Genomic DNA, 27,902 nt, shown 5'->3' on the forward strand with positions numbered 1-27,902 from the left:
AGATGGTAATAATGACGCAGGAATTTCTTCATAATATTGGTCAACTGTCATCATGAAACGGTTTAATTCAGAGAACTCAGTTTGATGAATAATATCACTAACGTCTGCCCCAAGGCTTTTTAGACATTGAATTGTTGTCAGGTTCTTCACTACAGCATCAATATTAAAAACTGAACCCCAGCATTGAGTTTTTGCATTTATATCAGCTCCTTTGCGAAGCAGATAGTCCACTAATTTTGTATCATTATTGAAAGTTGCTATTTGAAGCAACGTTAATCCACTCAGGACTGGATACACTGCGTTGATATCTTCGATCACACCTTTTTCTATCGAGTTGGAAACGTATTCGTAAGTAAACTGTGGACGGCTTAACTCCATTGTAATTAATTTGATTTTGTTGGTAATTGTTTATTTAACAAATGCACTTTTAATAAACGAACTTGAGCACTACACTGTTAGAGTAACTGTTCACTTTGTACTAATTCAACGCTATATTATTGGTAAACGTTGGTTATACTGATGTAGTCTTAAGACGAGAGTAACTGTACGACTGGCAGTCTCAAGATCAAAACTGAGTTTAAATGATGTTGTCTATGGTACCTAGACATTAACAAAAACGCCATCGACAATGATTTTGCTCGCCCTACTCTTTAAAATCCATCTTCATAATTACAACAAAGATATAATTATTCAAAAGTAAACCCATACAGGACAATAATAGTTCTTAAGTTGTTCTTAAAATCAATTTCTTTCTACTAAAATTAAATTTGTCTAGTCGACAATACGGGATTCTTAATAAGTCCATTGTATCAACTACTATAGTTTTCCAGTCCTCTCAATAGGTTTATCTTTCTAATCTTAAAATTTAAATACATTTCGACGTACTAATGACGATTCTATGTTATAGATATATTTATACTAAAACTAAATATCGATGAGTTTTGTAAATATGCGGGTCATTAAATACTTATGTATTGTACTATTGTAATACTGTATATGAGTGTCATTACGACAATCCATATTTGAAGCATAAAGGTTTTCTCGAAGTAATTACACTGTTAAATTTTTACCTGAGTCCTAATGAGCGATTTAATAATGGTCGGGGAAAAATTTTTGTATCTACAATAGAGTTGAGTTAAATTAAAATATATCGTTGCCCGCAAAAATAAAATTTTTTTTGTTTTTAAGGGTGACTAAAAATTTTTCTATTTACTTTGAATATCATTAAAATAACAAGATTTAGCGTATTCGAATCCTCGATAACTTAAGATTTCCTTAAGTACCTCGTCTTACCCCCTTCCCCTCTCCTATATATGTATACATTGAAAATGATTATCCAATAGTTTATATTTATTCAATTAATAATTGTTACACTGTAAAAAATTTTGAGTCCACGGTGTTGTGTGAACGATTTGATGTTAAAATTTATAACACTGCTGGTGTGAAAGTTACACTAATGGTGTAAATGTATAAGTTGTTTATTTAAAACTCCATTACTTCGACTCTAAGTATTCAATCTTCCCGCATGAAAAAACTTTATATGTGAAAACATATATGATAGAATATATGAATATTATAATGTGATATATTGTACAATATATAAAATAATATTTATATTTTTGCCGTATTATTATATGATAATATATTGAAACAAAATATATTGCTAGAATATATTATCAATATGACTTTTTATGTATGTTTTACATATATATTTTAATATATCTTTTTTATATTGACATATTATATTGAAAGTAGTATATTAATTAATAAATAATATTTTTTATATTTTTTATATATGTTTTCCAATATATTGCAAAATATATGGATTCCAATATATTGTAAAATATATGGCACTTTTTTTACTTTTCTTAGGTTATTGCCAGTAAATATAAGGTCAATGAAAAGAAGGAGAAAAAATAATAAATTTGACTTTTTGTTGTGGAATTGTGTAGAAATTGAAAAAGTATATTGAAAAAATTAAATTTTCCACATATTGCGAAAAAAATAAGTTTTAATATACTGGAAAAATATAATTCCAATATACCGCGAACCATATATTTATTCGTATAAATTCTTTCATATATAATCAATTATATAGAGACCATATACCACTAATTATATGAGTCAAAATATATGGATATATATATCAAGTTTATTATATTATACTTATAAATTATATATATATACTATCCATATATGATAAGAATATATTTAGCATTATATGAGATAATATATATAGAAAAATACAAAACATTATATACAAGTAAATATATTATGATAAATATATCATCCAATATATGTAAAAAACATATATTTTTCAATATAGATATTTTTGCCGCTATATATTTATCACAAATTCACCATATATTTTTTTATATACTTTTAACAATATATAGCTTTTCCATGCGGGTTTATTTTAAAACAACTTAGACCAATTACACCGAGATCATTTCACACCTAGCAGGCAGTGTAAAGTTCTCAGGGACCATTTTTACATCAAAAATATTTATAGTGTATGGGAACGTTGTAGTAGGTTTTAATATTTCGTGTCACGATTTTAAAAATAATTTTTTCAAACATTTTTCCTCAAATTATTTGTCGTAAATTCGAATTTTGGAAAAAAAATAAATTGCATAATTTTTTTGTTCTATATGAGTACTATTTCTTTAGTGTATGAAATTTAACATCGGGCATTTTATCTCAAATAGTGAACCATAAATAAATGTCACAATTTCATCAGAAAATCGTTACCACAGTTATCTATTTATATTCTAGATACACGTGAAATAATTTGAATATTCGTGATAAAATAGATGGTCAGAAGTAGAGAGAAATTAAACAAAAACTTTAGATGGAGATTAAATATTTTGTGTGCTAAGTAATCAGGTCTCGGATTGGTTATAACGATTTCGGTGTATATCATGGTTGATAGCACCTCACGCATATCGTTTGTTGGTTTTGCGGTATACCATTAGCGTTGCACTTGCTTTTACTTCTACCGCACTAGTCTGTACAGTGAATTCCCTCTTTCTCGGCCCCTCTACTAGTTGACCTCAACCTCTTTGCCGTTATCATCTCGAGGGAAAATTCAGAGTGCGGGTATTTTCCATAGCTTACAGACCGCTTACTAAAATTCGCGTTTACCTTTTACCCGCGTATCAAAATTATGTTTATAACGCGACATTTATTAATTATTTTCTTAACAGTAATTTTAAATAAAAGCTCACACTTAACCCCTTCTCCTCCCCTACTCCAACGCCACCAAAAAATGAATTTCAATAAATGAAAGGCAGAAAAGAAATTTATAACATTGTTTTCATTAGATTAATAATTACATATTTATTAATCGATGAAATACATTCTGTTGTATGCAGCAGGTTCAGGAACCTAGAAGAATATTTTTTAAAAAACGATTTAACTTCAGTGGACGAAATAAATAAAATTGAATTTTTAAAATGAATTTCATTCCTTGCTATTAAATTTTGAAAACACACGTTATATACTATTATTGTATATTTTTGAGCTGACCATTTAAAATTTGAGTTTTGTCAAACAAAAATGATGATGAATATTGACTTTATAAAATTTTTTTGATTTTTAATAAAAAGCATATAAATTAAGGAATTACCCTTGGAAGTGATGGTAGTTGACCCATGTCTTCACATCGGATCTTAAAAAAAAATTTGATTTATATTTAACTCTTGTTATTTTCTGTTGATTGTAAAAGAAAATTAAACCCCCATGAAAAAAATTAAGAAAAAAAAATATGTTACAGTATAAAAAAATATCAATTTTTCTGTATAAAAATACATGGAACATATATAAACATATATAAAAAATACATGTATGAAAATATTTAAAAATTATATTCAATAGATATTTTTATTACGTTTTATTTTTTTAATGATTTTATATATATTTATATGGATATGTATATACATTTATATGGATATATATATATATATATATATATATATATATATATATTTATATATATTTGATATATTTGTAATATATTTAAATCACATTTAAAATATATATGACAATCGGCCCAAAGTTTGTTATTAAAAAAATGTTTTTCATATTTTGACACATATTTTTTTTATAAATTTTTTTCATGGGGGAAAATTACCTCCCCTGACTTAAGGTTCCATGTCTTGGGGTTCATTGTAAAAATATGATAGAAGTGATTTTTTGAGTTTAATTAACATACAAGAAAAATTACCTGGGCCAGCTGAACGTTTCATGTCTAAGTTTTATTGGAAAAAAAAATAATAGAAATAAATTTAATAAATGTTTGGATTTTCATTAAAAAGTATAAAAAAAAAAAAATTACCCTTTGGTGGTGGTGGAGGTGGAGGGCCCATTTCTTTATGGAACATTAAAATAATTTTCATTTATAACGTTCAATTCTTGTTAGTTTCTGTTCATTGTTATATAAGAAAAAAAATTACCATCCTGATCTGAACGTTTCATGTTTAATTGGAGAAAAATGATAAAAACAAGTTTATTAAATGTTTGGATTTCCATTAAAAAGTATAAAAACAAAAAAAATTACCTTTCGGTGGTAGTGGTGGTAGAGGTTTCATATCTTAATGAAACAGTAAAACAACTTTAACTCTTGTTCTTTACCATTAAATGTCATACAAAAAAAAAAAAAAATATTACCTTCTTGGGGTGATCGCTTCTCCATATCTTCATTACAAATAAACAAAAAAATAAATAAATTATCATTAGTTTCATTGATATTTTTAGCATTTTCGGATATTTATCAATAAATGTAAAAAAAAAAATTACTCTCATGAGGACCCCGTTTCATTTCCATGTCTTGATTAAAAAAACTATTGAAATTACTCAAATTCTTGCTGTCCAAATATTGACATTATTCATTATAAAATACAAAAAAAAAATCTGGAATATCCCATTGACTTTGAAGGTCAACCTTAAAATTTTTCTGTCAAACTTGTATTATATTTTTTTTTTTAGAAAACTTATACCTTCAGTAAAAATGTTAACGGTCTTTTTAATTCTACTGCACGGAAAAAAATTTACTGTTGCTGCAGCAGGAGGGAGCCATGTTGCAGTAACAGTATTAATCCTGTTGCTGCAACATGACTGCCTCCTGCAGCTGCAACAGTAAATTTTTTTCCGTGTGTGAGCAGGCGAATTGATTAAGTCAAAAATTTAACGAAAACAGAAATTTTTTTTTAATGAAAACAGAAAAATCATCATTTCAAAAAAATTTATATCATGAACCCGCTGCTTATATAAACAAACATTGATTTTTCGGGAATCGAAAGGGAAAAATTTCCGCCTGATCCGGTGTAGGATATAAATTTATTCAAAACAATTCGAGATAATAATTTTTTGGTTTAAGTGCTTCGTCATCAATATTTCGAACGAATTAATTTACTTACAAGAATTTTCCAAATTATTTTTTCAATAAAGTTTTGTCAAAATGATGCTTAGCCAATATTCAAAATAAAATTATTTTATTTACCTGCGGTCGCATAAGCGACCAACAAAGTAACTGCAAACATCATCAAGTAAATCTTCATGATTGCTCGGTTTTGGTCAATTCTTCTTTAAAATCTACTATTAAATAAACAGAAAAATAAAAATTTGAAATTTTTTACAAGAACCCAATCATTTTATTGAAGAAACAAAAATTTTATAGTAAAAAAACAAACTATGTTTTTTATGAAATGGAATATAGCGATGAGTTAAAATATTAGATAGAAAAAAAAAGTAATTATTAACTTACCCAGCAAAGAAAAGAAAGAGAACTGATAATTTCAAGTATCACCTAACGTGTTTATATAATCATGTTTAAAGGCCACTGCAATTATATTGATAACACTTTTTGACCACGTCAGTTTAACAAATGTTGAGTCACTTCGTTACATTTTATGCTCTGGAAAATTTTAATATTCATAATGATTGTATCCTTTGCCATAGTTGGACTATAATAATAATAATGATAATATTACAAGCTGATAGCGAAATATGTAACAGAAAAACAACGCGTCCTCTATAATTCTTTATCTATAATTTGAGTAAAGAAATTTTACCTCTTCGATTTTTCAAATATTTACAGTTTACAATAATTTAAATATTATAGGGGAGGGAGGGGCAAAAGGGGGTACTTAAGGAAATACCAAGTTTTCGGGGACTCAAATACGCTAAATATTTTTTTTTTTTAATGATATTCAAAGTAAATAGAAGAAATTTTCAGTTACCGTTGAAAATTTTTCATTTCTGCGGGCAAGTGGGGTACCCCCTAAAAAAGGTAAAAAAAAAAAATTTCTGGATTTTAAACGAATTTAATTAAGTTAAATTTTTTTTTAAGTAATTTACATGAAGAAAAATTATATTTTACACAATTATTGGATGCAAAGGAAGAAAAAAAATTTTTAATAGTTTTCATCATAAAACAAACGTCATTAATATTTTTCAACTGACAATTGATTTTTGAAAAAGTTTACCAAAAAAAATTCAAAGTAACGCTTAATTATATTTACAGAAGTGATTTTGGAATGTTTAAAAACCATTTAAAATATAAAATTTTTTTAACTTCCCGCTAAGAAAATTGTAAATTTTCAAAAATTCGGGAAGTTATTGGTTTCGGTGCGTTTTACGAAAATCAAATTTTCATCAGATGTTGACGTTTTGAGGTCCTAGGAAGCTATTCTGACTAATTTCACGATGATGTCCGAGTGTATGTATGTATGTATGTACGTACGTACGTACGTACGTACGTATGTAAATACCTGTATCTTTTGAACGGATGAACCGATTTTAAACTTTAAGGTGTCATTCGACGCGGCTTGTCAATATCTTGAAGCTGTAAGAAAATTGAGCTTGATCGGTAGGGCTCGTTTAGAGATATTCCAAAAATAAAATTTTTTCAAAAATGTTTTTTTTTGATAACTTTTAATGTGCTCGATGGATTGATTCCAAAATGGACTGGGCTCTAGAGCTTTATAAGCCGCGTCGAATGCCACCTCAACCATCAAAATCGGTTCATTCGTTCAAGAGAAACCGTTGTCGAAAGAATTAAAAAAAAAAATTTTTTTTTTTTTTTCTGAAATATCTCAAAAACGACTCGATAAATCCAATTCAAAATTTGATCAGCTTTAGAACTTGATAAAACGCGTCGATTGCCACCTGAACCGTCTCAATCGGTTTATTCGTTTGAGAGATATCGTTAGAGAAAAAATGGTAAAAAACGTTATTTTTTCGACAACAACAGCATACAAACGTATTTTCGAGCTCGAAAATGTATTCACCATAATGTTTTCGAGGTTCTTGAGCTCGAAAACAGCGGGAAGTTTTGGGGCTGGCCCGCAGGGTCAACTGACAGACTGATTTTTTTATCAAATTTTGGGGGTACCCTGTTTTGCCTACCCTACCCCCTTTTGCCCCCCTTCCCCTATATTTAAAATAATTTGTCTTGAATATTACTTTATAAAATCCAAGCATATTTATATATGGATTATAACATATATAAGGAATATATATGACATAAGTGAATCTCGGAATCAAAAAATTATGATAGAAAAATTGGCCTCAATACTAATTTATATGGTTTTATTAAATATTTATTTATTTTTTAAACTTCTCACTAATAGGCGAATTTAGAATTTTCGAAAGAAAGGGAAGTTATTGGTTTCGGTCCGATTTTCGAAAATCGAGTTTTGAACAGATCGTGGTTTTGAGGTCCTACACTGGAAATAAAGAATAATTGGGTCCAATATAATTAATTACGGATTTATCACCAACTAATTTGACAACAGAAGTCAGAGTAATCTTACAATCGTTTCTGTTGTTGGCAGACTAAAAATAATTTATTTAAAAAATATATTGCGTATATAATTAAATTTGTTTTTTTAGCAAATCTTCTTTGTATAAATAAAACTTCTCACTCCTGGTAGAGTATTATATTCTTAGGTGCGGTTATATTTTTACAATATTATTTATGATATTAATTTTGTATGGTAGGTTGTACTGCGGTAACTGGCTGGTGAGAAGTCCGCTGGGGGTTGTAAAGCGTAGCTAGATCTTTTCTCTCAAGTTAAAGTCTTCTCTCTACTCTTCCTCTCACTTTTGTGATATCATTGTCTCAAGACGAAAGAAAGAGCTTTGATAGTCTTTGCTGTAGTCTTTCTTGCGTAGGCGAGAAGCTGAAGAATGCGTTGGTACTAGTGGTGGTGTTTAAGGAAAAGAGGGTTTGGGTGAGGTGCCGTGGTTAAGGGGATATAAATAAAGGAATAGTAACACTTTCTCTCTTAGACAAGAGAAGTCGCCGATTTATCTCTTACTTTAAACATTTTTTTTTATCTCCTTTCTCTTCTACTGAATGCACTTTAAGGAAGTCACTTGGTCTCTTTGCCACTCTTTTCTCTACACAGAGCTAAAGTAAAGCTCGAGTCGAGCTGAGTTAAAGAGTGAAAAGGAACTACGGTGAAAAGCTGAGGAAACGAGGACTAGGGCTGTGAGCTCGAGGTGTCTAAGGGAAATCTTGACGCTCGACGCGCTTGTCGGACCAAGGGAAAACCCACAAGAGAATGAGTACCCACTTGTTCAGACACTTTTCTTTACTTAATTCATACTAGTTATTTTACTCAAGAGATTTTACTTACGAACAAAAAAAAATTATTTTTATTTAATTCAATACTCGGACATTTTTTTGCATCAGCATCATTTTGCGGTACTTGTTTTAGAGATTTTTGGTCATGAGAATAGAGATAAAGAAGTGATAAAATCGGTTATTGTAGGGACGGGGTGGGTGGCAAACGGGGTAATTAAGGAAATGCTAAGTATTCAAGGACTCAAATACACGGAGAGAAAAGAATAGTTCTAATTCCTATGTAGAATGATGACCATTACTATGTTACATAGTGACGAGGATTTTTTATCGTCGAGAGTCACGGGACAGCGTAATCTCCCCATTCTTATCATCTAATGATGGTAAAATTTTTACTATCAATCCGATGGTAGTGAATATTATCTAGATGATTGAATAAATCATCTAGATCGTAATAATATTAATTATAATTCCTGAAAGTAACTGTTATCATCCTGATGATAATTTTTACCATCCTGATAATAACCGTTATCATCCTGATATTATTATCTCTATTAAAAAAAATTATAACGCCAACTATCTTGGCATTTGAAAACTTTCGAATCATTCTAGATGATTGGAATTAAAAATTTAGGATAATAAACACAATTACTTAATTTTCTGAGTTTACATTGACGAGAGAACTATGCAAATGGACATGACTACAATGTTACCTAGCAACACTTACGATCTTTTATTTATTTTATATTTAGTAAATAAGGTTATGACAAAATAAATAACTTAAGTTACTTTAAATATATGTAGAAATTGAATTAATCTATTGAAATAATTAAAATATTGTTCATAATGAAATATCATTTTTTGATAAAAGATAAAGAATAATTTTAAAAATTAGAATGGTTAGCAATAAACAATTTATTTACTTGGTTTGTTTACTTCGTTGTCTTATATATATATTTATTAAACTGTAATGACAGCTATTCAAGCATGGGACTGAGTTGCATTCTATATAGCCCTGATTCCTATGCTAGATAGCGATTTTTACCATTCTACTTGTTTCAATATAACATAGTAATCATTACCAGAAAAACAGTAATGATTCCTATCCTACGTAGCATTATTTACCATTTTACAAAAAATTAGTCTGGTTACTATGCAAAATGGTAATCATTACTATTCTTTTCTCTCCGTGTACACTAAATCTTTTTTTTTAATGATATTCAAAGTAAATAGAAAAAATTTTCAGTTGTTAAAAACAAAATTTCATTTTTGCGGTCAAAATGGGATACTCCCTAAAATTAAATCTTTTTACAAGTAATTTAGATAAAGAAATAGTATATTACACTGCAAGGGCAGAAAGTTGGAGATTCCTGCACTGTGCGTCATGATGCCCGAGGCATCAGACGCGCAGTTCAGAGCTCTCCAACTTTCTGTTGGTCGGGGGACAGGCATCAAATGCATCGATAAAAAAAATTATCATTACACATTTTTACAAGAAATAAGTATGATCCTGAAATTAACAGTCAATTAACAATTTTCGGATTTTTTGTTTTTTTCGAACCGATTGCAAAAAAAAAAAAAAACTAAAAATATGCATTTAATGAAAATTAAAATAACTGTAGGCGCAACGTTTAAATGAATAATTTTTTATTTTTATAATTTATCGTTTAAAAAAAAAATAAAAGACTTACTAGACGTCGGCTAACTTCAGTATCATAAATAATTTCTAATTTTTTAAAAATTATGAAATTTATTAAAAATAATTTTTTAGTCTTTATTAATCTTTAGTAAATTTTACTTTTTCAAAAACATATAAAATTTCGAATTAATTGTAAACAAGTTTTGAGGTTATGAATACGAGCGAGAGTGTCAGCAAATCTTGTCAAAGTGACGGTAGTATACGTATAACCGGGTGGCAGTGTGCACGAAAAACTCTTTCGTCCCGCTACTGCTTTCTTTCGGCCTGCTGTTATAGATGGCGCGCGAGTAATCCCAGCACGGCCCAAATGTTAGATTTTCTGCCACGAACCCGAGGCCGAACGTACGTACTTTCGGCCGTGGTATAAAGAAAAAATTTTTTAATACTTTTTATAATAAAATAAAAGCCATTATTTTTTTTCGACTGACACTCAATTTTAGAAAAAGTTTAACAAAAAAAATTCAAACTAACCCTCAAATATATTTACAAAGATGATTTTGCAATGTTCGAAAATCATTTTAAAAAAAAATGCTGTCAATTATTTATTCACAATGTGTATTTCAATGCCATCGTGGTATCGTTATGAAGTTCAAGCATTTTCAGTGATATCGAACTAGTGTAGCGTACGTGCAGTTGTTTTTGCGATAAGAAAAAAACACTTGAATAGTTGATGGAGAAAAATATCTTTTTTTTCCACGATTATTTAATATTTACTTACTTTTGAAAAATTCTAGCCGATTTCTACTTTAATTGAACAATAACACAGCAGTAATTTTTTTGAGTTTCCATATTTTAAATATTTAAAACACGACATATTTGAATCATGAGTATCAACTCAAATTTTACCTCATTTTTATTAATAACTAAAAATATTAAAATTTATTTCATCAAAATTACATTCTGAATAATAAAGTTTAAAATCAAATATAAATTATCTTATATAACTTGATGTTATACTTTTGACATCTGGTTTCATCACGTAAAAGAAGCCCACTAATGACTTGTCACTCATACCCCACATATCTTCAGATGATAGCATAATCAGACGCAGCAAGCTGATAGCACAAAGCCTACGTTGATGATACAGAAGAACGTGTGTGCTTGAGGATATTGTGTCGTTAGCTACGACAAAGATGAGGGTACAGAAAGAGCAAGTACCAGCCAAAGAGAAAGACCGCGTTGTACATAAGAGAGGGTTAAATGGAGCCACAGGTAGATAAAACGTGCTTTGAAAATCACAAGACTTGCCTACTGCTTTGAAGTCAGCTAACTTTTAATCATTCGCCCTTGATTCTAAACCATTTCATCTTTTAGCTGACCAAGTATTTTTTTTTAAGACAATAACTACCATATAATAAAATATTTTCATCAATGACACAAATTATTGTCATAATTTGAACCCTCTTTATATTGAAGACAGTCGTAAGTATTTGGGTAAATGGGTCAGAAACATCCAACGTTTTTCCGAGCCATCAAATCCGACCGCGGGTCAAATTGGGCCCCGACTCAACCAAATGGCCCGCATCTAATACGACAACTGATACCGCCCCAATTTAATAAAAAGAAACGACAAATTATCAATACCAATAACAAAATATTTATCATAACAAATAGTATATATATATTTAAGAGATGCAATGAATTGGGGTTCAGGGACAACATAAGGCAGAGCAAGATATAATATTTACTTGACTTTGAGTATCTTAGGGATTCCACGATTTTATTTTTAAGCCGAATACTATCAAGGGGAAAGACAGTTTAGCTTCATCCCGTGAGTTTAGTGGCCTCGTAAAATGCAAGTATATAAACCAACTCAATAATAAGACGTAACAGACCCCACCGCGTCAAACTTTTTATCCATTGGCATTATTAAAAAAAAAAAAGAACAATGGAAGAAGCGTAATATAATCATGATTACGACTATGATTGCGTTTTTTCATGGTCGCCATGCAGATTTTTAACATAAATATTTTTTTTTACGACATTAATAAAAGCAATGTCATCAATTTATATAATCCATAAATGCCCAGAGGTTATTCTAATAGTGTGTAGACATAGACCACCGAAATTTCGTAGACCTAGTCAATTTTACAGATGAACGGACCGGAATTCGGGTATCCATAGTTGGCAGTGTTCGGTTGCTGTGGATCGTTGGATTAACACGGTCTCTAGTTTTGAATTCGCGAGCTATTTCTGGACCGTGGGCATTCATGATGACTCGGTATAGTTACATATATATATAGTAAGCTCATATAGATTTAGCCAAAGCAGAAGTAGGAAGAGAAGAAGAGGTCGAGAAGATAACGTAGCATGGTGCCTTAGAATGGGATGAATAATGAAGTAACTCGCGCCTTGGCCGGAAGGCCAGAGGAAGCTGTCCCAACCGAGCAGTAGCTCGACAACCCTCTAACTCAAACCAATCCTCCAACGAACTGAACCAGCCTTATTCTCATTCCATCTCACTCTGGCTGAGATTAGCCGTGAATTATGGCGTTAAGATCACATCTAATTGTATCAGTCCACCCTGTTATCTATCTATCCATCTGTAACCCAAATGGAGGAGTTAACTTGGTTATTCTCTCCGCCCACTGGTGAGCATTTCTGGGTGAGCCGAGCAATGCAGAGCTCCTTCCGTCTCTTACGCGCCATTGACCCGAACCTTTAACTGCAGACCCAAGTCTCCATCGATTTACCTAATCTTCAGAGTTGTCTTACATTACTAACTGCCAGAGGAAAGACAAGACGACGCTATTACCATCTACAGATCCAACCGGTCCTTTATAGTCCTATTTAGAGTGTATTCTATAATTCCAAATTAAGATGAAGATGAGGATGAGCATAAGTATAAGACTGCCTTAAAAGCTTTGAACGCAGAATTGAATAATTTTGGTTGGATGTCAGCTTAAGGGCCAAATGGAGATGTATTAGAGGGTCCTCGATGATCACTGAGCTACGTTACTAATCAAGACGCATGATTATAGGCCCGCGTATCCTCACTAACCCTTTGCCCTTCTGTCAGTACTCCATATATTAGATCGGGACATTACGGGGGTTTTTTTGAACCAATATGCAAATGGGTTAATCCGATATTCTTTTCATTTGGGTAAATGTTTTGATAGTTTACGAGCAATTAATTATTATTGTGGTCCTGATTATGATAATTCGGCGATTAATTAGCGAACGTGTTAACGAAAGCACTGGAGCAAGACTTAGTTCAGTCTAGGTTCAAGACTTAGATATTCTGAGAGAGAGAGAGAGATGTCTTATGTTTGAGGTTTGGTTAACCAAGTTAGCACAACCCCAATGTATCGTGTTAAATTATGCTCAATGTCGAAAGGGTGCCACATGTGTTCATTTGTGATAACCTCATTATTACTCATATCATTTACAATCTCATTCATTCCGTCATAGTTCTGCTGACATCTGATTAAAATAAAAGTTGTTTAGTTAGAAATTTTATTTCTTAACAAGTTTTATATTTAAAGTGGGTTTTAAACATGACGTGGAAGTTCATGTGTGTGACAGTTGTAGATTGAATTTCTTAATTTACTTTTTTTTGAATTAAAAAAGATGCAAGTCTGAAGAGTATGAAAAAAAATGATAATAATTTTCGGAATATTATCAATAGAATTGCCAACTTTACTCGATTATAATTCAGAAGGGTGGAGCTCATCTACATACTAGTTTCCGGTCTGACGTCACGTAGAGATCGAAGTCATACGATGTCGGTATAAAGTCGCGGAAAGAAGGGCAGGGGGTTGAAAGCTAAAAGTATGAAGAAGAAGAAACGAACTTTGAAGTCAAATAAGTTGTCAAGACTCATTTCCATATGGGATCGAACCATTTAGCGCAAACATTTTTTCCATAAGCTAAAAGCACCGAGTCAAAGAACTAGACGTCGCAGCAGTCCTCTAACTTACAATTTAAATAAAAGCAAATACACGTACGTCGTGTCTCATTCCTGGTCTTTGCGCTTTTTTTATCTTTTATTTCCGTCCCCTTGGCACTTTATGCCGTCTGAGTCACGAGCCCGAGCCATTTCGGGACAACTTTTCAATAGATTCGAACAAAATATATGATGATACCGAATTCTAATAAAAATTTTAAATTACTTAATTAACTCATAAATTGAGAAAAAATAAAAATATTTAAGTGATTCATGTTTTATAAATTTTGGGTGATAAAAAATAAATTGACACAATTAATTTTTAAATTGTTTTTATTGGATTGATTTTTGCATCTTATTTATCAATTTATTTAACATCATACTACTTTTTGGTAGATATTCTATGATGATCTCCAGGGTATGAAAATGAATCATCACACACCTAAAATTTTATTTTGTTAATATATCAAAAATTTTAGTACTTCTGAATAAATAAAAAAATTACCAGGTTCAACCTCGCGTTTCAACGGTGCTGGTTTTGCTATTAAAATAAATATATATCAATTATGTATATATTGAGGCAAAAAAAAAATTACTTTTATAATTTCAATTTTACTAATTTTGTATTCAATAATAACCCGGGTCGAAAAATTTGATGGGTTTTAAATAAAATAAAAATTTGAAGTTTTTTCTACTCAATTTTACTTTTTATTTTTATTTAATTAACATGGGAAATTAAATCGAATTTTGCCTGTACTATTCCTTATTTAGACTATTTTAAGACTCGTTTTTAATGATTTTTAGTCTAGTTTTGATCGCGTGTAGATCAAAGTCATACTTATTTCTCAAAATATTTTGCTTAGAATTTTCATAAAAATTTAAAAATAGATAAACTAGTTCATATACTGACCAATTAGTCCAAATGCAGTCCAGTTACACTAAAATCAGATCAAATTTCTCGACCCGAGAAGTCAATGAGCATTAAATAGTAAAAAAAAAATAACATGGCAATTGAATTTTTGATTTCAAAAATTTATATAGAGAAAAAAAAAAAGGTATATTTATATATTTATTTACCTGCGCTTGCAATCGCAACCAAGAGGACAAATACGTACATCATTGTATATATAATCTTCATGATTGAATTTTTATTTTTTTTTCTTCGCAACTGGACATGAAAAAAAAGCAAACAATTTATAAGTTCAATTTAATAGAATAATAAATAATGCAGTGTTATAATTTTATGTATAATGTATTACAAAAATATTGTAAAAGAATAAAAGAAAATAATTGTATCAATACTTACTGCAACAAGAACAGAAGTAACAGATAATTTGGAAGGTAAAACGAGTGCTTATATACATTTATGTTATAATTACTGCAATTAAATTGATAATATTTTTCCTTGTGGTAGAACACAAAAAAAAAAAAAAAAACAATTATAATAAAATTTACATACGCAAACATCTGTATCTATTTAATAGACATTTCGAAAGTTGAATGCCATTGGTCAATTATAAAATGTTTACCATTTCTTATCATCAAGAGGAACGAGTCGATACCTTGTAACTAGTTTGTTTTGTATCGAGTGATAAAAAATGAATCGAATAGAATATAAAATTTTATTTTGTAAAAATAAAACTCTCCATGGAGAGAAATGCTCGGTAAAAATTACAAAATATTATGGGAACGGTTCTCATATTTATGCGATAACAGGTTCTTTCGAAATATTTATTATAGGAATGGCACACATATTTGTATACAAATTATGGTAACCATTCCTATCTATGGGTTTTATTTCTATACGATATCAGAGTATTTCCTATAAAATTATGGTAATAATTTCTATGTCATACTACGGTAACAATTATCATAATATTATAGTTATGGTTACCATAAAATTATGGTTATGCTTACCATAATATAATGATAAGTATTTCTATAATATGTGATAATTATTACCATATTATTTGGTAATAATTACCATAATATGTGGTACTAATTACCATGATGGATAGCAGTAATTATCATAATAGATGGTAATTATTACCACAATACATGGTTATGATTGCCATAATATTATGGTAATAATTACCATACAGCATACTTTTACCGTGAGATTTATAAATACTTCATATTATGGTAATGGTTACCATAATATATAGTAGTCATTACCATAATCTATAGTAATGGTTACCTCAAGCATGTAGTAATGACTACCACAATATATGGTACTAATTACAATACCATTTAGAAATTCCTCATATTATGGTAATGATTACCACAACATTACGGTAATAATTACTATAAAATGTAGTAATAATTACCATAATATATACACTGTAAAAAGAGCGGTGTTAAAAATGGACTCGTTTTAACTCCGCCCGGTGTAAAAATAAAATTACACCGGTGTAGGAGAAGTAATACACCGGTGTTAAAAATACCGGTGTTAAAGCGGGGTAACCGGTGTAAAAGCGGAGTAAAATCGGTGTAAAAGCGAGGTAACCAGTGTAAAAGCGAGGTAACCAGTGTAAAAGCGGAGTGATACTGGTGTAAAAGCGGGGTAAATAGCGTCCGCTTGGAGTATTAACTTTAAAGATTATAAAACACAAACAATGTCAGTTCTTTATGAAAATTAATAAAAAATATGATTTGTAACAAGTATAGTGATCGAGTAAGTAAAAATATTCACAAAGTAAAATATTTTGACACCGTTAAATAATATCTACACCGGCGGCGGCGTTATTTTAACACCGCTTTCGGGGGTAAATTTAACACCGATAATTTTAACACCTACACCGCTTGAACTTACCCCGGTGATTTTTTACAGTGTAGTAATAATTACCATAATATATGGTAATAATTACCATACCATTTAGACATTCCTCATATTATGGTAATCATTACCACAACATTATGGTTATAGCTACCATACTAGCATAGTAATCGTTACCAAAATATTATAGAAATATTTCACATGCATTACAGGAGTGGTTACCATGATGTATAGGGTTTATTCCCATACTAACCTAGGAACTGTTTCAATGTGGATAGAAGATTCATTCCTATGTGACGATAGGAACTACTCCTAAATATGGTAATCATTACCGTAATGTAATTACCATACGATATAGGAACTAGTACCATAATTATAGGAATTGTTCTCATAGATATGGCAACTTTTCCCCAAAATTTTGGGTGCATATCCGATAATTCCAAGTAATTATTACCGTAACGTTATGGGTTGATATTCCATAAACTTACTGAGAACATTTATTATAATTCTTTCTCCGAGTAGAACATAGATACGAAAAAATGAATAAATCCTGATACTTTTATTTAAAATATTAATTGCTGCCAAGTAAATTTTAAAGAATTTAAAAAGCTTTAGCTAAAATTATTATTAGTATTTGTCAGAAATAAATAATTCATTTCAATAACTTTGTTTTATATAAAAATGAAATACATATATATTTAATATCTTAAATAAAAAATATATATTTGTATCAAATAAAATATTTATTTGTGGTAAATAAATAAAATTAACGACATATAGCTCAAGCTACTTTATATATATTTGAAATATATAAACAACCGGATACCTGACCTTAAATTTTAATTTCAAAATTAATAGTATTATTAATTGACTCAAGCCAATCAGTGGAAAAGCACTCGGCGCGATACCGACATGGTCTGGGTTCGATTCCCAGTTCGGGCTATCTATATTTTTCTCAATTTATTGATAAATTGTCTTATTGAGAAGGTCAATTGTAAGTTTAGGTTTCACTATATTTTAAAATAGGTTTTGGGTGATTAAAAAATAAAATGACACAATTAATTTTTAAATTGTTTTTATTGGATTGATTTTTGCATCTTATTTATCAATTTATGTAACATCATACTACTTTTCAGTAGATCTTCTATGATGATCTCCACGTTATGAAAATGAATCATCACACACCTAAAATTTTATTTTGTTAATATATCAAAAATTTTAGTACTTCTGAATAAATAAAACAATTACCAGGTTCAACCTCGCGTTTCTTCACTGATGGTTCTACTATTAAAATAGATATATTTTCAATTATGTATATATTGAGGAAAAAAAAAATTACATTTATAATTTCAATTTTACTAATTTTGTATTCAATCATAACTCGGGTCAAAAAATTTGATGGGTTTTAAATAAAATAAAAATTTTAAGTTTTTTCTACTCAATTTTTCTTTTTATTTTTATTTCATTAACATGGGAAATTTAATCGAACTTTGCCTGTACTATTCCTTATTTAGACTATTTCCAGACTCGTTTTCAATAATTTTTAGTCTAGTTTTGGTCGCCTGTAGGTCAAAATTATACTTTTTTCTCAAAATATTTTGCCTTCTTTTGTTTTTATTCAGACCAAAATTAGACTTTTTCTGCGTGCTATTTTTTTCAGTCTGTTTTTGATTGTCCTTGGATCAAAAACAGCTTAGAATTGTCATAAAAATTCTAAAATAGATAAATTTGTTCATATACTGACCAATTAGTCCAAATGCAGTCCAGTTATACTAAAATCAGATCAAATTTCTCGACCCGGGAAGTCAAAGAGTATTTAAATGGCAAAAAAAAAACACATGGAAATTGAATTTTTGATTTCAAAAATTTATATAAAAAAAAAAAAAAGTTGTAACAGGGAATTTTTCATAAAATGTTTAGTCTTTCTATTGTGTTCTATAATTAATATTTAAGTTTTTAACTTCAACTGAGATTATTTTTTTTTATGTATAAAATTCGTAAACTCGAAAAATTATTTGATTACTCTCATAATTTTTGATGCTCGTTATTTTGATAGTAAGCTACGATGGGATGGGACTGATAATTTTGAAATATTATAAAAGTGATATCTTTCTGACCACATAAATGTACAGGTATATTTATATATTTATTTACCTGCGCTTGCAATCGCAACCAAGAGGACAAATACGAATATCATTGTATATATAATCTTCATGATTGAATTTTATTTTTTCTTCTTCTCAATTTAACATGAAAAAAAAAAGCAAACAATTTATAAATGCAATTTAATAGAATAATAAATATTATAAAAAAATAAAATAAAATAATTGTATCAATACTTACTGCAACAAGAACAGAAGTAACAGATAATTTGGAAGGTAAAACGAGTGCTTATATACATTTATGTTATCATTACTGCAATTAAATGGATAATATTTTTCTTTGTGGTGGAATACAAAAAAAAAAAAAAAAAAAGAAAAGAAAAACAATTATAAACTATTTACCATTTCTTATCATCAAGGAGAACGAGTCGATACCTTGTAACTAGTTTGTTTTGTATCGAGTGATAAAAAATGAAACGAATAGAATATAAAATTTTATTTTGTAAAAAAAAAGGCTACATGGAGAGAAATTCTCGGTAACAATTACAAAATATTATGGGAACGGTTCCCATATCGTATGGTAACAGATTTTTTTCGAAATATTGGTTCTAGGAATGGCACACATACGAATTATGGTAACCATCCCTATTTATAGGTTTTTTTCCTATACGATATCAGAATATTTCCTATACAATACTGGTAATAACTTCTATATCATACTACGGTAAGTATTATCATGATATTATAGTTACGGTTACCATAAAATTATGGTTATGCTTGCCATAATATTATGATAAGTATTATATGTAGTACTTTAATATGTGGTAATAATTACTATATTATATGGTAATCATTACCATAATATGTGGTAATGATTTCCATAAAGCATAGTAACTTTTACCGCGACATTTAGAAACACTTCATATTATGGTAATGGTTACCATAATATATAGTAATTATTACCACAATTCGTGGTAATGGTTACCATAATATATGGTAATGACTACCGCAATATATTTATGGTAATATATGGTAATGATTACCGCGAACATATAGTCATGATTACCACAATATATGGTACGAATTACCATACCATTTAAAAATTCCTCAGATGATGGTAATTATTACCATCACATTACGGTAATAATTACTATAAAATGTGGTAACTATTACTGTAACATTAAAAAACTCTTCATATTATGGTAATGATTATCGTAACATTATGGTAATCGTTACTATAATATACAGTAATAATTACCATACCATTTAAAAATTCCTTATATTAGGCTCTCTTAAAATGAACCAGGGAAATTTCACTGATTCTCCAGTGAAATCCACTGATTTATTTTAAGAGAGTGGATATCATTAACACAACATTACGGTTATAGCTACCATACTAGCATAGTAATCGTTACCATAACATTATAGGAATATTTCACATCATATATTACAGGAGCGGTTACCATGATGTATAGGGTTTATTCTCATACTAACCTAGAAACCGTTTCAATGTAGATATAAGATTCATTCCTGTGTGACGATGGAAACTATTCCCAAGTATGATAATCATTATAGTAATTTAATTACCATAAGATATAGGAACTTGTACCATAATTATAGGAATTGTTCTCATAGATATGGCAACTTTTCCCCAAAATTATGGGCGTGTATCCGATAATTTCAAGTAATTATTACCGTAACGTTATGGGTTGATATTCCATAATTTTACGAAGAACATTTATCATAATTCTCTCTCCGAGTAGAACATAGATACGAAAAAAAAATTAAAAATATTTTTTATAAATGAATAAATCCTGATACTTCTATTTGAAATATCAATTGCCACTAATTAAATTTTAAAGAATTCAAAAAGCTTTAGCTAAAATTATTGTTAGTATTTGTCAGAAATAAATAATTCATTTTAATAACTTTGTTTTTAATAAAAATAAAATCTGTATATATTTAATATCTTGAATAAAAAATATATATTTGTATCAAATAAAAGATGTATTTGTGGTAAATAAATAAAATTAACGACATATAGCTCAAGCTACTCTATATATATTTACAATATATAAACAACCGGATACCTGACCTTAAATTTTAATTTCAAAATTAAAAGTATTATTAATTGACTCAAACCAATCTATAAAAAAAACCGATAGTCATAAATAATTAATAAAATATGTAATTATTTATTAACCAACTAATTATTTTATTTATAAATTAATTATAAATAATAAATCAATCTCCGTTGATTTTGAAGCATTTAAAATTTATTTAATATATATTAAATTTCCGAAACTTATATATTTACATAAATTATTTATTCATCACAAATTAATACCCAATTGCCCACGTGCATATGGAATTTATTTATGTAAAATATAAATTTATTAAATGAAACTTTTTCCAGTGCACACAAAGTTTCGAATTTCCTTTTTTATAAAAAAAAAAAAAATAATTAAATTTTTTAATTATTAACAAAACTTTAGTACTTGTATACAAACTTAACAATTGTATCCTTTATATTTACGTGTACGTCTGCGTCTAAATTTCCGAGTGTATTCTATAAAAGTTGTTCACAAATGCCAAGCCCCTGGAGCACACGGAATTGCACTGTTTCGTAGTACACAGATAAGGGTAGTAGGAAAAGCAAAGTACTGAGGGTAAGAGAGAGTGAGGAAAGTAAAATGAGATGGGACGGGATGAAATCCAAGTATATATGAGAAGAGAGGAGAGAGGAGAGAGTGTGAGGGTAAAGAGGATAAGGGTAGAAAGAGTGAGTATGAGAGTAGAGGTCCACATTTGCATACTCGTCAGCTGTGCTTCCTTCAACTTTTCCGTGACACCCGCCTCTTCGTTCATCTCCTCAGCCTCGTCGCACCCTTTTCCACTGACACTCTCCCACCCCCACCCCCTTCCCTTCTCTTTTCCACCTACACCCCATAGCCCACAGCCCACAGCCCATACTCTCGACTAAAGGCTTCACGTATACACCCTTCCACCCAACCCCACGTACGACAACGATGCACGTCAGGGACTCGAGAAAAGCACCCGTGTATTTCTAGTCCCGATTCATAATTGCAAATTTCCTCGCCTTATTTATGCAACCAGTTCGCATCCCCTTTTCTCACCCCCTACTCTCTTCCCTCCTCATAAACTTTTCTCACCAGACATTTTCAAACTAATACTAATATACATTTTAAAATATATATATGTATATAATTATTTTCGATAAAACTTTTATCACTTTATTGCTGACTATCATATTTATATTTTAGAAAAATTTTTAACGGGAGCTATTTATTTTTTTTTTAGAAGAAAATATGATACGGGGGTTAAAAAGCTTGAGTTTAAATGTCTCACAAGGCCGTATATTTTCACTTTGTCACATGTGTCGTGATTGTTGGTGTCTTTGTCACGTTGGCAGCTGCCTTTGCAATACAAAGAGAGCTTTAGTATTTTCTCTTCACCCTTGGACTCGCGACGCCTACGTAAAACTCCTTTTACCTCTCTCACCCTGTATGCATATATATATACTATATATATACGACCCCTCACGATTTCTCCATCCGTCCATACCACGTTTTACCCAGAAGAAATGGTGATACAATGATGCGCAGTTATGCATTATGTATGCTCGAGGTAAAAGCTAGTTTCTCATTTAGGGCGTTCAGAAAACCATCTCTTGCTATATATATGAACACACATTCACCTTTTACGTTTATTCGTATGTTTTAAAAAGTGGAAAACAATTGAAAAGTTTAAATCACAGAATAAATTATTGAGTTTCCTTTTAAATGAAAATATAATACTTGATAATTCGCTAGCAGCCTTCACCCTCTTTGTAGAAGTTCATAAACAGAAAATAATAAAATAGATAAAGTAGTACTAAAAATAGCCCGATTTAGTATTTTAGTCACTAATTTAAAAAAAAAGTTAATGGGCTCATTGGCATAAGTTTATTGGGCTCAAGGAATTTTATGGTTTTCGGACATGAAACATTCTTACAGGGAAAAAAATAAATAGTACTGGTTACCGTTCTGTGCAGTAATCGACGAAAAGTTTAGGGAAAAATATATTTTAATATGACTGATTGATATTAGAACAGGAGTAAGTCATTGCTTAACACGGACTATTACACGCTGAAAAAAAAATGGTAATACTTGCCATCTTAACGAAGTAACTATTCCCAGCCTTACATTTTAATGATTCTCATTCTTTTATGTTAACTTTTCCTATCGGAGATGCCAAGCATTCTTATCTAGATAGTAACCATTCTTATCCGTGATGATAATCATTGCTATCTTAGAAGGCAAAATCAAAAATTTTTTAGACATAAGAAATATTAATATCTAGATGGTAACTATTACTATCGGCAATAGTAATTATTGCTATACGAGAAACGAATAGTTAACATAAAAGCATGATAATGATTATCACATACAGATGGTAATCATTCCCTATTGCAAGATGATAATAGTTAGCATTTTTTTTTCAGCGTGTACTTTTTAAACAGTAGCCAGTGCTGTGCTATACAGTACATGAAACGTATGACTGGTTACTGTTAAAATAGTCGTCGATTATAGCTCAAGAGTATACAAACCTCTCAGCACAGCTTTTATTACTGTATAGAATGCGAGAATTTGTTATTTAGTGACAGAAATGGTTACTTAAGTCTCGTAGTTCTCATTAATATCCAGAACAGTGATCGATCCTGTTTTGACATAAACTATTACTAAATTCATATGTGTTTGTAGCGTCAAAAATAGTAAAGACACATATAAAGTTAGTAACCGTTCGTGTCAGAACAGGACTGAGTACTGTTCTAGATGTCAATAAGATACACAAGATCTAAGTAACCATTTCTGACACTAAATAGTAAGTTCTCGCATTCTATACAGCAATAAAAGCTGTGCTGAGAGGTTTGTATACTCTTGAACTATGAACGACGACTATTTTAACAGTAACCAGTCATATGTTTCATGTTCTGTGTACCACAGAACTGGTTACTGTTTAAAAAGTAATAGTACGTGTTAAGCAATGACTTATTCCTGTTCTAATATGAATCAGTCATATTAAAATGCATTTTTCCCTACACTGAAAAAAAAAACTGGTTTTCTGAACTATGAAAAACATAGTTCAATGAAGCCTCCACTATTACCCTCAGTTCAGATAACTAATACATAGTTGTAAAATGTACGATGATATCATAGTTGTTTTAACTGTGTTATAGTTCAATGAACAATGACAATAGCGAACGTAATTAAGTAAAAAATGGTGTTCTTACTACAAAAAAATAATGAAGAAAAATCCTTAATTATATTCGTCGACGACTTAAATGATGTTAAATTGATGAAATTATAATCGTACAATTGCTGAAACATTTGTGATTCTGCTGAAGAATAAGTTCTAAGAAATAATATTGAATAGTTACCACAACAAAACAAATGCTTAGTTAAAACTACTACTTTCAAATAGTTTCGGGCACTATGATATAGTTCAAGAAACTAGATATATTAGTTAAGATGACTACTTTTTCATTCTCATCCCTTTCTAGTTACCACAACCATGCACTTTTTTCTCAGTGTATACTTTTCGTCGATTACTGCGTAGAACAGTAACCAGTACTATCTATTTATTTCGGTGTAGGAGGATTTTCCATTTCTTTGTATCTGGAACAGATGCGCATGAACAGAATTTTCCTTGTTTATGGAAAAGAGAACAATTTCCATAAATAAATTACTATTAAAAAAACTATAAAACTTCATGGATAAATGAATTTTCTTCGTTTTTTAAAAATCGGCTATACCATTTTTTTAAACGATCTCTGAGGTCAAAGTTCACGCCATCACAATAAAATATTAAATGTATTGAGATTCAAAAAGTAAAAATTTTTTGAGAACAAAGGAATATAAATTGTTAATTTATCTAGGGGCTTAAGGTTTGTAATTACGTTTGTTTTATAGCCGTGATACTTAACTTAATTGTATAATTGGTAAGCAAAAGCCAGAGACGTGACGCCAGATCCACGCGTACAATCCAGACTAAAAAAAAAAAAAACAAAATATATGAAATAAAGGGGTTGACTTGCTGATGCTTAAGGGTTTTTTAAATGTCCCTGTTAACGCGACCTCAGTCTTCTTTCTCGGTTCTCGGTTCTCAGTTTCTCTTAATTTACTCGTTGCTAATTCCACGCGTTTTAATTTCGTGAAAACCCGATGAGCGTCACTTGTTCATTAACCCTCTTTTCATTTTATTTTTTTATTTTTATCTCTAGAGATTGGGAGAAAAAAAATATTCCTAACTGTTTTTCAACAGCTTTATATTTATATATACATATATATTATATATAAAGCCTTAAGGTTTCTCTTTACTTACTCGAAAGACTAAAATTCATCTTCCCTCTCTCACTTGTCATCCTTTAGCTCGAACGTCGCCGAGTTCGTCAAATATTTGCTCAATCACCGCAAAGACATTTCACTAACTTGCTCTCGGCTGCTGAGACCGGATCGTTTTCGAGATAAAAAGAGACCAAGTTTAACCAAGAGCGTTAGATAGAGAAAATTTTAAGGGCTAGAGTAGGGCCAGGGGTGAGGGTAAAAGTAAAGGAAAGAGAGAAAGAGTAAATGCAGTGAGAGAATCCATGGAAACCATTTTCGGGCGCGATCGTCGTCATAAGTCTTGAATTTATGGGATTCGTTCGGTCGAGGGTTCCTACTAGTGGACTGTAGCTACGAATAAACCAGAATGTAATAAAATGTATTAGAGCAAAAGAGATATTTGCTTAATTATAAGAGCTTTTACGTACCCTCACACTACCGATAAAATATCCTTTTAAATTATTAAATGCTTACAAGAATTAACGTCTGATCAAAGCCATTTCCGCAGCTCATTATCAAAAGCAACCGCTTCGTCTAATAAATTGGGCCACTTAAATCTTTTGTTGATACTCGCAATAGTTACCCGCATGGAAATATCATATATGGTAAACATATACTAAAAAATATATGTTACAGATATAAATATATATGTGACTATACATGAAATCTTATATAGAACTATATATAGATTTTGGCCGATTTTATTATATTTCTATATATGTTTTCTCTTATATGATTTTATATATTTCCGTATAACTTCAATATATTATTTATATATTTGAAAACTTATAATTTTAATATATTCAAAAATAAATGTTATTTATATATGAAAAAAAATAAGAATACATATATAATTCATTATTATATGGCACGATATATGTACCATGTATTTAACTTTATAAATTTTTGTATATTTTTCGATATATAGAACCATATAAGTCTCCTCATATATGTAAGAATAAATAAAATCTATTCTTTTCTGTCTTCCTCTCTATGTTGTAAGATTCAAACATTGTGTTCAGAATATATATATGTGTGCTAGCTTACAAATTTATACCTTCGCAGATTTGAATCACGGTGGAAACACGGTGGGTTTGTTCCATTTTACCACTGTGATTACGCGGTGTATCCACCGTGATTCCACGGTGGCTTGACCACTGTGTATACACGGTGTTTCCACTGTGATTACGCAGTGGATACACCGTGGAACCACGGTGGTGAAATAGCACAAAGCCACCGTGGAATCATGGTGGATACACCGCGTAATCACAGTAGAAACACCGTGTATACACAGTGGTCAAGCCACCGTGGAATCACGGTGGATACACCGCGTAATCACAGTGGATACACTGTGTATACCCGGTGGTGAAATGGAACAAACCCACCGTGTAACCACGGTGGATCCACGGTGTTTACACTTCTACGGTGTTTCCACCGTGATTCAAATCTGCGAGGGTATATATAATTATCAATATATGTAATACATATATGTGCTAACTTATAAGTTTACATATATAATTATAAATATATATAATACATGTATTAACTTATAAACTTACGTATATAATTACTGATATTAAAACTTACTATATTATATATAAGAAAATATATATCGTTTTTGGACATTTATATGGTCCCATATTGATTATATATTTTCCCATATATATTTATCATATATGGTATTTTCATGCAGGTAAATTTAAATTATCAATAAGAAGAAATACTTATTTTAATTTTTCACTGCCGGGAGATGAAAGAAATTTTTTTTTTATTTTCGTTATTAAGTCTGATAAAAATTATTATTGAGGCAGTTAAAAAAAATATGCTACCAGGGAGTTGTTATGTGAGATTAGCAATTCATGACGGCGTACTTGTTATTATTGTTGAGTTCAGGAGGGTGTGGATACATTTAACACAATGGCGACAGTAGTAATAATAATAATAGTTATTATCATATTAATTAAGAAGAGTATTTTTTATAATATACTATACGTTTATTTGTTTTTATGTTTATTGCTTTTTTCTGACACGGTTTTACTTTTTTCCTTTGTCTTTCTTATAGGGGATTGTTTTTTTTTTTATTATGTAATCTGGGGCTTGTTACAAAAAGTGTGAATATAAACAGTTGTATTATTAAAGAAGTTGGTGAGTGTCGAGAGTGTTACTAAAGTTTAAGTAAAGACATGAAAGAAAATTAACAATTTCAAATTAATTAAATTGTTTTAATGAAAAATACTTGATTGTTGTTTTTAGTGACAATTATACTCGAGCTTTGAATAAATTTGACTTTAAAAATTTATCAAAATTTTATTTTACTTCAGAGGGACCACTAGTATGGCCGCCTGAAAAAAAGATTATTTTTGGGAATTTTTTTAAAGAAAACTACTGCATGGAATTTTTTAAATTTTTTGGGGATAAATTTGTGGATGTATAGTAAATACATGATGAAATTTTTGGACCAAAAAA

The 27,902-nt window shown here is 29.9% G+C and overlaps 2 protein-coding genes and 2 long non-coding RNA genes across 17 annotated transcripts in view; 1 reads left to right on the forward strand and 3 right to left on the reverse strand.

Annotated features, from left to right (window-relative positions):
• The window catches only part of LOC130664387 (mucin-5AC-like), a 324,309-nt gene that overhangs the window by 187,456 nt on the left and 108,951 nt on the right, over positions 1 to 27,902 (forward strand). The window lies entirely within an intron of this gene.
• Positions 3,326 to 5,801, reverse strand: LOC130664390 (F-box only protein 11-like). 4 transcript variants are annotated; one of them, XM_057464220.1, is made up of 10 exons: positions 5,765 to 5,793; positions 5,501 to 5,595; positions 4,798 to 4,827; positions 4,669 to 4,695; positions 4,559 to 4,591; positions 4,455 to 4,463; positions 4,337 to 4,369; positions 4,226 to 4,249; positions 3,629 to 3,670; positions 3,326 to 3,387 (listed from the first exon to the last, which is right to left on the reverse strand). In XM_057464220.1, the coding sequence occupies exons 2-9, from the start codon at positions 5,556 to 5,558 to the stop codon at positions 3,660 to 3,662; spliced, it is 225 nt and encodes a 74-aa protein (XP_057320203.1). In that variant the 5' UTR covers positions 5,559 to 5,595; positions 5,765 to 5,793; the 3' UTR covers positions 3,326 to 3,387; positions 3,629 to 3,659. The 4 variants fall into 4 exon arrangements, 2 of the variants coding, with proteins under 2 accessions (XP_057320203.1, XP_057320202.1); XR_008989395.1 differs by lacking the exon at positions 4,798 to 4,827 and having other exon boundaries at positions 3,348 to 3,387; positions 4,133 to 4,249; positions 5,765 to 5,801; XR_008989394.1 differs by lacking the exon at positions 4,455 to 4,463 and having other exon boundaries at positions 3,348 to 3,387; positions 4,133 to 4,249; positions 5,765 to 5,795.
• LOC130664392 (uncharacterized) lies at positions 14,488 to 15,504 on the reverse strand. Its single transcript, XR_008989397.1, has 4 exons — positions 15,479 to 15,504; positions 15,250 to 15,340; positions 14,678 to 14,713; positions 14,488 to 14,614 (listed from the first exon to the last, which is right to left on the reverse strand). It is a non-coding gene; the product is annotated as an uncharacterized LOC130664392 (long non-coding RNA).
• On the reverse strand, positions 18,007 to 19,330 carry LOC130664391 (uncharacterized). The gene is made up of 4 exons (XR_008989396.1): positions 19,292 to 19,330; positions 19,103 to 19,184; positions 18,197 to 18,232; positions 18,007 to 18,133 (listed from the first exon to the last, which is right to left on the reverse strand). It is a non-coding gene; the product is annotated as an uncharacterized LOC130664391 (long non-coding RNA).

Source organism: Microplitis mediator, chromosome 3 (assembly GCF_029852145.1).
Source record: "Microplitis mediator isolate UGA2020A chromosome 3, iyMicMedi2.1, whole genome shotgun sequence".
Taxonomy (NCBI): Eukaryota; Metazoa; Arthropoda; class Insecta; order Hymenoptera; family Braconidae; genus Microplitis; species Microplitis mediator.